At 32.0% G+C, this 12,767-nt stretch overlaps 1 protein-coding gene across 2 annotated transcripts; it reads left to right on the top strand.

Moving 5' to 3' along the window:
- The first annotated feature begins 5,547 nt into the window (after positions 1–5,547).
- Positions 5,548–11,679, top strand: LOC137823825 (mitogen-activated protein kinase 10-like). Of its 2 annotated transcripts, XM_068629110.1 has the most exons (11): positions 5,568–6,016; positions 7,074–7,482; positions 7,862–7,989; positions 8,096–8,155; positions 8,435–8,584; positions 8,694–8,849; positions 9,063–9,274; positions 9,395–9,496; positions 10,645–10,802; positions 10,892–11,054; positions 11,192–11,679. In XM_068629110.1, exons 1-11 carry the CDS (start codon positions 5,993–5,995, stop codon positions 11,214–11,216), a joined length of 1,587 nt encoding a protein of 528 aa, XP_068485211.1. In that variant the 5' UTR covers positions 5,568–5,992; the 3' UTR covers positions 11,217–11,679. The 2 variants fall into 2 exon arrangements, with proteins under 2 accessions (XP_068485210.1, XP_068485211.1); XM_068629109.1 differs by having other exon boundaries at positions 5,548–6,016; positions 10,892–11,679.
- Positions 11,680–12,767: the final 1,088 nt, after the last annotated feature.

Below are 12,767 nucleotides of genomic sequence, written 5' to 3'. Positions count from 1 at the left end.
AATTGAGTTTGATATTTTCAACACTTTTTATTGACCGAACACTTACTTTATTTAGGAGATGGTGTTTTTTATTATTTAGTAAATTGCTAAATTTTTCCCAACTATTTGATTTTTTCCCAAAACCTTCCATTTCAAATTTTGCATCACAAATGCAACTTTTTCGACCATGTATTTTCTAAGTTGAGTTTGAACGAAGGTTTAAGAGCAAAATCAAGTAGATTAAAGAATTTTGCAATTTATTGAATAATGAAAAGTACAATCTTCTAAATAAAAGGAGTGTTCTAATATCTTAAATATTAAAGCAAAATTAGGTAACCTGAAAAGAAGGCTTACAAAATTGGAAGAGACATACGTTGATAATTATAGTCAATTAAGTAAAACAACTCCATTTGTTGCTTTTGCCACGAAAAGAAAATGTGAAAACCCCTTATAATGAACCAAATGTCAATGACAAATATCTTTCATATATTTATTATTATTATTGATGAGAGTGTAGGAAATACTTAAGATAGTCTGACTGAGGGGACTCAGTTTAAGTTTTTTTACGACAATAAGAAATTTGGTACATGTGTTATCCACAAAAATAGTGATTCTTATTTGGGAGAAAACCGTAAATGGAATACTATCGAGACATCATTTGAAAGAGATATATGGTGTAATCATTATGTTCCAAGCTCATTGAAGTCAGGATCTTCTGTAAAGTATTTCCAAGGGTAAAATTGTAGAAGATTTGTTTGGGAAATTAAAAGTAATTCAAACCATAACTCATGATAGGTCAGTTTGGTGCTTGCTGGGAAATGTTGGAGTCAGACAAAACATAAAATTGGAAGTGTGGGTGATGATGGTCAGAAAAAACAGTTTGAATGAAGAATAGGAAAGTTGAGTTCAAGGGAGGAATTTGTTAAGCATTAAACTCAAAGTCGTCATCAATTTTGTTTTGTAAATTTTATTAAAATTTACAAAACAAAATTGATGACGACTTTGAGCTTAGTAATTATTTACATTTAATTTTGGTTTTAAATGTCATTTAAAGGTAATTTATAGTATAAGTGTTATTAGAGAATATGTAAAATTTGATAAGTTTATTGTAAGATTATTTAGAGAGATTGTATTATTATTTTTGAAAAGTAGATTCTTTGTTCAACAAAAAATTATTAGCAGAATTTTAGAAGTCTATTTTGAGATTATTTAGAAAGATTATATTCTTATTTAGTAAGCATATTGATGCTGGTTTTCATTTTATTAGAGAACATGTGAAGAATGGAGAAGTAAAAATAATGCATCTTGCAAGTAAGACATTCTGACAAAGTCTTTGCCAACAACTTTAAGCTGAGATTAGTTTTATTTTAAAATTTGAGTGGCCAATAATTACTATTTTTAATTCTAATTTTACTTTGAATGTCATTTATACTATTGATTTTAAATATAATTTATAATATAATTGTTATAAGATAATATGTAAATATGAGAATTCTGAGTTTAGCCTTTGGGGTTAGAAAGATTATATTTTCGATAGTGAAATATAATATATTTTCTGTTGACGATCTTAAGATAATAAGATAGCAGGACATATGTTAACATAGAAAGAGCATGTGAATGGGTGTAAATCAGCAGGTGGAAATCCTACCAAATAACTAAAGTTTGGCTCATAATCAGAGCAGGTGACTTTATTGGATGTGGAAGTGTTTGTTGATTTCATATACTGTCCAGGGCAATGAAAATAGTCATAAGAAGGTTTACCTCTTGCACCTATTGCTTCTCAATTTAGGCGCTCTTCTACTGCAAAACAACACATCAATGTTGTTCCATCGGAACAATTCAAACACTTCCTGCAAGCTTCCTTTTAGCATCATTTCTTCTTTCCATTTATTATTAATGTTTTCCTAATACTCTTTGAAGCCGCAAGTTCAAGAGATTCTGTTCGATCAACTGCTTCCCTCTTTCCTATATTCTCTGTTATCTGCAATTTCTATATTACCAATAACACCTTTTCGCTAATTTTAAGTTCACTCTTCATTTTTGTTCATTATCACTGTTTATGTTATAGGTTTCTAACCTGCATTCAAGGGAGGGGAAAGGTTTCACTGGCTCAGTTATTTGCCTAGTTTTCGTTAGGGATGTTCTATTTGTTACTAAATGATTGTAATTACTCACTCTACTTAATCTGCTAGATTGTGTTACATTGCTTATCAACTAAGGGAAAATGTCTTGTGTTACTAACTGGGGAGATGACAAAGTCTCTTATATAGTGACGTTTCTCTTATAATTATTGTACTGAAATTAAAATTTATGGTTTCATACATGAATTTGTTTCTGTTATTCTGAATGTAAGTTGATAAAGAAATTTTAAGTGGTTATACTTTACACAGCTCAACCTATAACATTAAGTTATCCTTTGCAATAGAAATAGAAAGCACAGGTAGGTAGGTGCAACCGACAGAGAGAAGGTCCCACATCTCCTCTGCTCCTAATAGAATATTCTTGCTGCCTAGTTATATATACCTCTGCATCTATTTTTCTACTCAACTACGCTTTTCTGTATTTAGACGCTAAACGTTAAATAAGGTCAAATTTGTGAATGTGCTTAACATATCTATCACAATTCTCAACCTCAATCCTTCTTCATCCAAATTAGGTTTCTCTTTCTGTTTTAATCTGTATTTATTAAAAAGAATTTTGAAGTCTAAATCTGAGATAGATCTTTCTTGTTTGTATAAAAATACGCACCCTGGATTTATGAATACTATTTTAGTGTTGTTGTTAAGTCACATTGCATAACCTCCAATCCATTGAAGCCTGAATTATTAGTATTATTTTGTTTTGTTTTTTGGAGGCAATTGTTGGCAAGAATGAATGTGTTTTGAGTGCAGATAAAATGTCCATACTTGGAGGTTATGGACAACCTTTCATGCAACCTAACACCACCTTAGTACATTCTTCTGATGTCTATTTTTATGTCCTGTTTTTTTATTTATTTTAAAACCTTCCTAGAATAATAATAATAATAATAATAAGACTTTTTGGATTAAAATAATTATAGTTTTATAAAGGCATATGTTGGTTCATGACTCACGAATCCATATAGCGTGAGCGTGAAATACGCCTTACACGTGTCATGGAAGCATGCTCATGTTCATGCTGCTCCCCACTTTAATATTGCTAAAATCTACCCCAAATTAAAGTAAGAGATAACACTACACTATTCATCACTAAATTTACTTTCTATAACTGTTAATATACAAAATGTTAACCAAATTATTCTACTTGTTTTCTCTAGCTAAGCCTTTTAGTGTAACCAAAGATTTTTATTAAGAGATATAATTTAAATATATAAATGTAAACTATTATTATTATTTTTAAATTTCTCTGATATGTGATTAATGTCTTATGAGAAGAACAAAACGGTATATTTTAATTTCAAAGGTATTTTATCTGTATTTATTTTCAACATATATTTTACACATGGAATGTGATCGTTCAGGAAATTAAACAACGACAACTTTTAATATTTCTTAAATAGAACAAAGCTAAATATTTTTTTTATTAATTCTAAAACAATTAAAAATGGATATAAACCTATTTGTGAAATCATGTTACATTGAAAAAATCATTTATAAGTTGATTTATTGAAGAGTAAATGTGTGAATTTGCAGTAGATATATCATTGAATTGATTTTGAAAACGATTCACTCTATTACTAAATCCCGTGGTTAATTATCTGGTATTGTTGTGGAAGTAAAGTAAGTGTAAAGGAAAAGAAAGGTACAAGTTTACATCAATATATTAATTATTTTCCAAATGTTCACTATTTGTGTGCAAAGGTTTAGGATCACGGGGAGAATAATTTTTTTTTTAAGTTGTGGAGTTATAATCCACTAACATTAAAGAAATTTTATAAATCAATTTTTTTATAAATCAATAAAAATTAAAAAATGAAGTATTTCATATGTTATAAATTTTATAAAATAATTTTATTAAACTATTTATTGTTTATCATTGATTATTTATAAATATATAATGTGACACATAAATTTTAAAATTTTAACATAATACATAAGAAAACATTTTGATTTTTTTGTTATTATGTTCAATGAATGCATTGGAATATGTCTAAACAAAGTCTCATTCATAGTTGAGATGATTTATTTACTGGTGTTTGGATACAATGAAATGAAAGGCTATAAAGTATATTTGATGTATTTGAAAATGTGGTGAGTGTTGTTGTCTTCCACCATGAAAGATATGTAATGCTTCTTTGAAGAAAGTAAAGTGTTTGGGTGTGAGAACAAATATTTTCATTCCCAACCACTCACCTTCATAATTAGTTCTTCCATACCTGCAAAACAAAACAATAACCCTGAGACAATATACAATAATTATAATTAAGACTTTCAAAATCATTTATCATAATTCAGTTTTTTAATATGTGAATTATACCTAAAATTTAAACTTAATAATATAATCTAATTTTAAAATTTGTTATTTTCTTATTTTGCACTTAAATTTATTTACCTGTGCATCTGACATGAGTGAATTTAAAAGGAAGCCAAAGTACAAAAACTAGATTTAGAACATCAATCCAAAACCTCCCATGTATTTAAAATAAGTTTTTTTTAATTAGACTTAATTCACATTTACATTGAGTTCATTGATAAAGTTTAATTTTAATTATACTTTTTCTATGAGATTATTAATCTCATGGGTATTATCGTCACCGTTTTCTAACTAATTGGGGTTATTTAATATTTACAGTGTTATTAGTGTGATCATTATTTTAATGTTTGTAGCTATAATAACATGATAATAAATATATGGGTAGACACATGTTTGTAATTTTGTTATTGAGAAAACAAATGATCAATATAATATTAAATTAATATGACTGAATCAATGAGATACTTTCTCTAATTCCAGGGGAAGAATATCAAAATATTTATTTATTATTAATTTTTTCTATTATATTACTTTCACCGTCATGTCATTTTTAATATTGATTAAGAATGGTTATACTTGTTCCGCGTAATTTTACATTAATAAATCAGTAAAATGGGAATTTTGAATCTTAAAAATGTATGCAAATTTTAATTTAGTTTTAGAAATTTAATAAATAAAAGTAAAGTCTCTAAAAATATTTTTATGTTTTATTACCTGTCTCTTATTTCATATAGATTTTATACATATTACCATTAAATGTAAAAGAACAAAATTATTTTGGAGACGTTTTATTTAGTTGACATTAACCGGAAAAAATATATATTTTGAAAGAGCGAATAGATGAATGAGCTTTATAAATTGTGTAAAATATGAAAATAAAAAGAAAAAAAAGTTATATTTTGGGAAAATAAAAATTGTGAGATTAATATCTTAGAATATGACACGTGTTTGGCACATTTCCCATGCCATGTAAGTTGGAGAGGAGACAGACAGGTAATTCCAGAACAGTATCTGCCATATTACTTCGTAATCTGGTTTTAGGAGCCTCAATTTACGAAAACACCCTCCACACTCTCTCAAAATACCAAATACGCCACTTCCGTATAAGATCCCATACCATATCCGTATCTCACAAGCAAATGCAAAGTAGAGAGAGAGAGAAGAGCCACCCTCTCAGACAACTCAACAAACAACACATTCCAACAACAAAAGCCTTTCAAAATTTTCACTCTTTCTCCCTGTGTCGGTGTACTCTTCTTCAGGGCCACTCGTTTTTGCTTCTTCAAACGCGCTTTTGGTTGAAGAAGCTCCTCTGGGATCTGAGTTAGGGGTGAGAGAGAGAGATGGGTGAGTTTTTTCTCTGAGTTAGATCTACGTCGTTTCATGTGGCAGTTTGGTGTTGGGATTGGAGGTGGGGTTGTATTTGGATTCTGTGTACGTTGAAGGAGCTGGGGTAGGGGGGCAAATGTGCTTGGGTTTTGTTTTATGTCAAAATTGAAGCTTACCTTTCTATGTGTTTCCTATTGGTGGCTTAATTTGTGGTGGCTGTTGTCTCAGAATGCAGCAAGATCACAGAAAAAAGGTGGGTTTCTTGTTTGTTCTCCTCATTAAGCTTTACTCTAATTAATTGCTTCACTAAAAATATTACTTTTTTCAAGTTTTTATCTGTCCATGAATGAATGATGAGGGTGCCCTTTTTGTGACTAAGCAGAGTAATGAATGATGAAAATAAAGTTTTGTCTTGCTCTGTGTTGGTGGGTTACTTTACTTCTCTGAATTTTAGATTACTTAAGTCTAAGTGTGGAAGTGAGGCTCTGCTAAATTTTTTCCATGGGGGCTTGGTATGATGTTAGTTAGCTCTCAACTGATATTTAGTCCACCAGTGACATAATTTCTCTTCCCCACATGACGTTTGGTTGACAAGCTCTTATTTTTTTCAATGTGTTGATGAATTTTGGATGCTTATTCTTTTAACTGGTTAGATTGCATTCCTGGGGTTGATCTTCCATCCTAATCAATCCACCCTTCTGCTTTTCTTTGTTTCTACGTCTTCGGAGATGTGTTTTGCACGCTTTAGGTGCGTTGTACAAGATTGACTCTCCCAAATAAATGTTGGTGAATGACAAGAGACGGTGAATTGGAAGAATAGAAAAGTTATAGTCTAAGAATTGTGGTGTGTTTTATGGTTTCAAGTGCTATATTTTCATCTTTTGCCTGGCGTAAGCTGGGGACGGGGAGTGAGGCTGTTAATGGTGACAATGTGTTTCTTTATGTTTATTGTTTGTTATTTTGCTTGTGTTAGGCCAATCTATGCTGATGACAGGATCAGATTACTGAAAATATATTTCTATTCTCAGTGTCTATGATTCTTCAATACCGAGTTAGTTCCATAATGTAAATTCTATGGCACACGCAATTTTTATGTTTAATGTGTATTGAGCTTATGGATGGATCATGGATTCTGAGATACAAATTAATTTGCCTTATAAATTAGCAAAGAATATTTATTTATTGTAATTTCAATTTATCTAATTTGAAAACTTGTTTCCCAATTGTTGCGTTAGCTTGATTTATTAACATAACCAAATTTGGGCATGCCTGATCTTCCTATGTGGATTACTTTTATATCTTTGTGACAGGGTTCAATGGAGATGGATTTTTTCTCTGATTATGGCGATGCCAACAGGTACAAAATTCAAGAGGTCATTGGGAAAGGAAGTTATGGTGTTGTTTGTTCAGCTATTGACACTCATACTGGCGAGAAAGTAGCAATTAAAAAGATACATGACATCTTCGAGCATGTATCTGATACTGCACGTATTCTTCGTGAGATAAAGTTGCTTAGACTTCTTCGACATCCTGATATTGTTGAAATTAAGCATGTTATGTTGCCTCCTTCGAGGAGGGACTTTAAAGATATTTACGTCGTTTTTGAGCTAATGGAGTCTGATCTGCATCAAGTCATAAAAGCCAATGATGACTTAACAAAAGAGCACTATCAATTTTTTCTTTACCAGTTACTTCGAGCATTGAAGTATATTCACACTGGTATTCTTCAATATCTGATAGTTACTTCTTCATCAATATCTTATTTGAATGCACATTGTACTGCTAATAGCTATGCCTTATTTTCAGCACTTGAATGAAATGTAATTGAAATTGCACCATTGCTTTCCATTTCTCTTTACAAAGATGTCAGCATTATGTATATCAAATTTTTTTTTCTCTAACTGTTGTTGTTGACTTCTTTTTTTACCTCGCGGCTGGATCTCCTTAAACTTATATAATACCTTTATGGTTTGACCAAAATGTTTTAATGATTCATTTGCCCCTTTTTTTTATATTTTACTTTGTCTATTAATCAACGTAAGTTTGCTGACTTCAATTCAGTATTATTGCTCATCTAATATTTGTCAACACGTTGCAGCAAATGTCTATCATCGAGACTTGAAGCCAAAGAATATATTAGCCAATGCAAACTGTAAACTTAAAATATGTGATTTTGGGTTAGCTCGAGTTGCTTTTAGTGACACACCAACAACTGTATTTTGGACGGTATTCCATCCTAACATTTCTTGTTTGTTTCATACCAATTTTACAGCTTTGCTAGACATCGGATGGTTGATGCTTTCTTGCTTACTTAATATATTTATTTCTGTAGGATTATGTCGCTACAAGGTGGTATAGAGCACCAGAGCTCTGTGGTTCCTTTTACTCCAGGGTATGACTTTTTCAACATTCTTTTGGATGTCGTATAAATGAAGAGAACCAATTTCTGCATAGTCTTGAATCTCCATACCCTAATTCATGCTCAATAGTTTTGTGTAGAAATTGCATATCAACCCATGATACATGCTTTCTGTTATGTTCTTTCCCCTCAATAGCTAAAAGTAAGACCCAAGACCAATCTGTTATTTATTATTAATTATTAATCCCCTGGTTTCTAGTTTCTGTTAGTTTTGTGTCTGCTGGTGGGTTAACGCTAAGGTATTGAATGCAGTATACTCCAGCAATTGATATTTGGAGCATAGGTTGCATCTTTGCTGAAGTATTGATAGGAAAGCCTCTTTTTCCTGGAAAAAATGTTGTCCATCAGTTGGATCTGATGACAGATCTGCTTGGTACTCCCTCACTGGATACTATATCCCGGGTAATTGTTTTTTCTCTGTAGAGGGAAACTGTCAGTATTTGCTTAACTTAATTTTACCAACATCGTTAATTTTTTTGGTGACAATTTTGAATCTTTGTTTTGGATGTAGGTACGCAATGATAAGGCACGGCGATACCTGACTAGTATGAGGAAAAAGCAGCCTATACCATTTGCACAAAAATTTCCGAACGCAGATCCTTTAGCGCTACGACTACTTGAAAAGTTGCTCGCCTTTGATCCGAAAGACCGGCCTACTGCTGAAGAGGTTTGTAATATTGTTCTCTATGGTTTGTGTTTTGTGTGTGTGTGTGTGTTGAAAAATCATTCTAGTTACATAATTAACTGTTTCTGGAGCTTATGCTTTTTCTTTTGGAATTTGGACAATAGAAATGTGTAATCAATCACACAACAGTTACATTGATGTGCAATAATATGTGAGTTCCTTGCTAAAGAATTTTGAAGGATTTGACATTTTCAGGCATTAGCTGATCCTTACTTCAAGGGACTTGCGAAAGTTGAGAGGGAACCATCATGCCAGCCTATTACAAAAATGGAGTTTGAATTTGAAAGGAGAAGGGTCACAAAGGAAGAAATTGGAGAGTTAATTTTTCGTGAGATTCTAGAGTACCATCCTCAACTATTAAAAGACTACATAAATGGAACAGAGAGAACTAATTTTCTTTACCCAAGGTTTTTATTTTTTGTTTTCGGTTTATTCTTCAACTGGTTACCTTTTTTTCCTTAATATTTTTTTTTTATGTTTACCCTATTATTCTTCTCCTTACCTTAATTGGTGCTTATTCTTCACAGTGCTGTTGATCAATTCAAAAAGCAGTTTGCTCATCTTGAGGAAACTGGTGGCAAAAGTAGTCCAGTTATGCTACCTGAAAGAAAGCATGTATCACTTCCCAGGTAATCCTGTTGGCAAAGGGTTCTTTTTTATTATATTATATTTAACACAGGATTGAATATTCTATGATGAATGTTAAATACACTAATGGCTATATCAGATGCATAGAAATTATGTTATGGGCAAATAGGAACTGACATACGGACAACTGATTTTGATGCGATACCAGTTCTAATTTAATCTTCCATGTTAGTACATAACATAATGTCAAAGTGGTGTTTATACCTTGTAGTCAATGTTGCTTTTGTGCATAGATGCTACCACGATTTAAAACTTGTCTGGTCAAGGTATTAAATAATAATTTAATAATACATAACATATATTAAAGAAACAAGGTATCTTAATTTTATAATGCTAAAAACTAAAAGTGAAGCACCATATTATAGATTCTTGACATTTGACACGCACACAAAAAAGTCCAAATCAAATATATCATAATACTTGTATCTAAATTTCAACATAGCACAACAATGTCTATTAACAACAATATCAACTTTACATCAAAATGATAATTAATATTTCTAAGTTTATTTTTTTCTATTTTTCTAAGAAAAAGTAAAAAAGGTGTGTGTTGAGTATTTTTTATAGGTTCACTAGGAACTGGTTTTTGCCTTCTTTTTTTTTTTATCGATTTTCTTGTTCATTGACTGATTTATCTTAAGGCTGATTTAGTGGTATATTTGGACTGGACGCAAGACGATTTACTGTTTTTTCAATTGAATCGGTCAGTTGGGTGTGTGTTTTAGATCATAGGAAATTACTATACATTTTTCTGAGCTACATTGTGGAAGATGTTGTTAACTATATTGTGGATAAAGTAACGTGCTCGAGTTGCAAATGCCCTTGAATTATTTCAAACCTGTTATTAGTAATTATCTTATCCATAGTTTATATTAGAGTTGATTAGTTTGTCTGTAGCCCTTTTCTTATTTTATTTCCCTACCATCTTATTTAGCTGCCTTTTGAATGTCTCAGCATGGCATGAACAAAATCGACCAAAATAATCCACACTTTCTCCGGGCTAATTTTTCTTGATTGCTTCCTTTTGCTGTGACAACTGCTTTTCATTCATGGGGAGCTTAATTAGATTACATCACACTAAAATTTTGCTTGTTTGATTTTCTTATTTTCTGTTTGGAATTATTGACAGGTCAACAATTATACATTCAAATATAGTATCCACAAAAGAGCAATCAAATATTACTTCAAGCAAAAACAGGCAAACAACTGAGGAATACAACAATAATTCCCGGGATACAGACAATCCTGCCCCAAGGTCCATTCAGGGTCTGCAAAAATTTTCACTTGGTATGTCATTGTTGTCAATTATTATCATCATGCTTTGTCAAGTTTATGAGCATTGCCAGTAATCGATTAGCAAACATTCTTGTTTTCAGCAAAACCTGGTAAAGTTGTTGGGCCGGTTATTCCTTACGAGTATGCAAGTGTTGTCAAGGGTTCATATGAGCCCAGAACATTTATGAGAGGTTCTGTTCTTCCTTCTCAACCTACTCCCCCGACGAGTCATTATCAAAGATTAACCCCTGGGAAACAAGAAAGGTCAGCAACAGCAACAGAAGCTGACAAGTGTGTATCTTTACAATCAAAACTTGCACAGCAATGTTGTGTGAATGGCCAAATAGCACCAGAAATAGCTATAAATATTGATTCCAACCCTTTTTTCATGACACGAGCAGGAGTGAACAAGATAGAGCAGGATGACCGAATAGGCATTGACACAAAGTTGCTGCAATCAAAGACTCATCAATATGGTGGGATTAGTACTACTGCTCATAGAAAGGTTGGATCGGTTCAGTATGGTATAACAAGGTTGTTCTAGAAGAATGCTGGCTTGTGAATAGTTTGGCAAGGTACAGCAATCCTTGTCGAGCACAAGAGAAGTTTCTTTATAGTGGAGAAGTAGTAGTCTGTGGTGGTGGTGCTTTGTGTAAGATGATTTACCTGAGTTAGTGCTCCCCCAGAAAGAACCACCTTTCTCTTGTCAAACCTTGTAAACATTGGTTTCAGTTATTAATAAACTGAACAACTGAAATTGAGTCCTATCTTGTAATTCAATCCACACAATCCTTTACCTAGATATTTTTCCTTTTTAAATTTCCTGCAATGACTGTTTTGCAAATTGCAATGAATAAATAAATCAGACTGGTACATGTACTTGTAAAAATGTTACTTGTTTTATGCGTGTTATGCATACGGGGATATAAAGGAGATTCATTGTTTAATTATAGTGGTTTAATCCCCTTTGGCCATTATAAAAACATATTCCTCACAAAGCTCTTAAACAACTGGATTCCATTTAAAAAATTATCAATGTCTGGAATTGTATTGAATTTTCCTTACCTACGCATAATAACTATTCATCCTTGAAAGTAGGTTTGGTGCTTGCATGATTTCCTTCTATTTTTGTTTATGTTACAAAAAGAAACAGACATTTCATTATTTTATTGAAAGAGAAATAGCCGTAACATAGGTTTTTTATGGATGATATGGTTCAGATTACTCTTCACATTTCGAATAAATTTGACATAAAAGTTGAGTTGAATTATGGATAGGTGGATTATCGTTAAAAAAGTGTGTTTTGCAAGCGGTGGTCTTTATTGGAATCGAACACCTCGAACAAATAGTTTTAGCATTTGATTGAGGGCGACATCACTGTATTTCATATGATTTTGAAAATATGAACAAACATGTGCCCACCTATAGCCTCCTGGAGCCACATTGCACTTCCATGTGGAGGAAGTTACTGCAGCTACCTTTTGGAAGCTCTATCTATTAGCTACCTACACAGGATAAGATTAACTTTATGCGGAGGCTAGCTTTCAGAATGTACATCCACTTATAACTCTTCCTTTTTTTCCTACTTCTTACTTCAGAATAGTTAAATTGGTAACGGTGGAAAGTGTGATGCAAAGAGACTTGTGACTGGTTACTATCCTATCACAAAACCTGATGGATCACTCCTGTCACAATAATGTTGCATTGTAGCCCACAAAATAGAATTCAAGATAAAAACACACAAGAAAAATAGCCTCTCCTTGCTTGCCTCAGAAATGTAACATTGTTGCTTCATTTACATTAATCATTCATTTAAGTCTCAGATTAAAAGCATTGACAAGAATGTCCTAGAAAATGAGGTAAATTTGAATTTGAACGGTGAGTTGAGATAATGCATTTGAATGATTTGGTCGCTTGTTTATTGTTTGGCATTTACTGCATATGCAACTACAAACAAGGCGGGGCTCACCAATAAAA

The sequence above is a fragment of the Phaseolus vulgaris genome, chromosome 8, assembly GCF_000499845.2.
Source record: "Phaseolus vulgaris cultivar G19833 chromosome 8, P. vulgaris v2.0, whole genome shotgun sequence".
NCBI lineage: Eukaryota > Viridiplantae > Streptophyta > Magnoliopsida > Fabales > Fabaceae > Phaseolus > Phaseolus vulgaris.
This window is presented reverse-complemented; position numbering and strand designations above follow the sequence as displayed.

Bases quoted from the DNA above. Each gene is read 5' to 3' on its own strand.
- LOC137823825 (XM_068629109.1), top strand. From the start codon at position 5,993: ATGCAGCAAGATCACAGAAAAAAG. The intron at 7,483-7,861 runs GTATTCTTCAAT...AACACGTTGCAG, and splicing joins ATTGAAGTATATTCACACTG to CAAATGTCTATCATCGAGAC. The intron at 9,275-9,394 runs GTTTTTATTTTT...TATTCTTCACAG, and splicing joins ACTAATTTTCTTTACCCAAG to TGCTGTTGATCAATTCAAAA.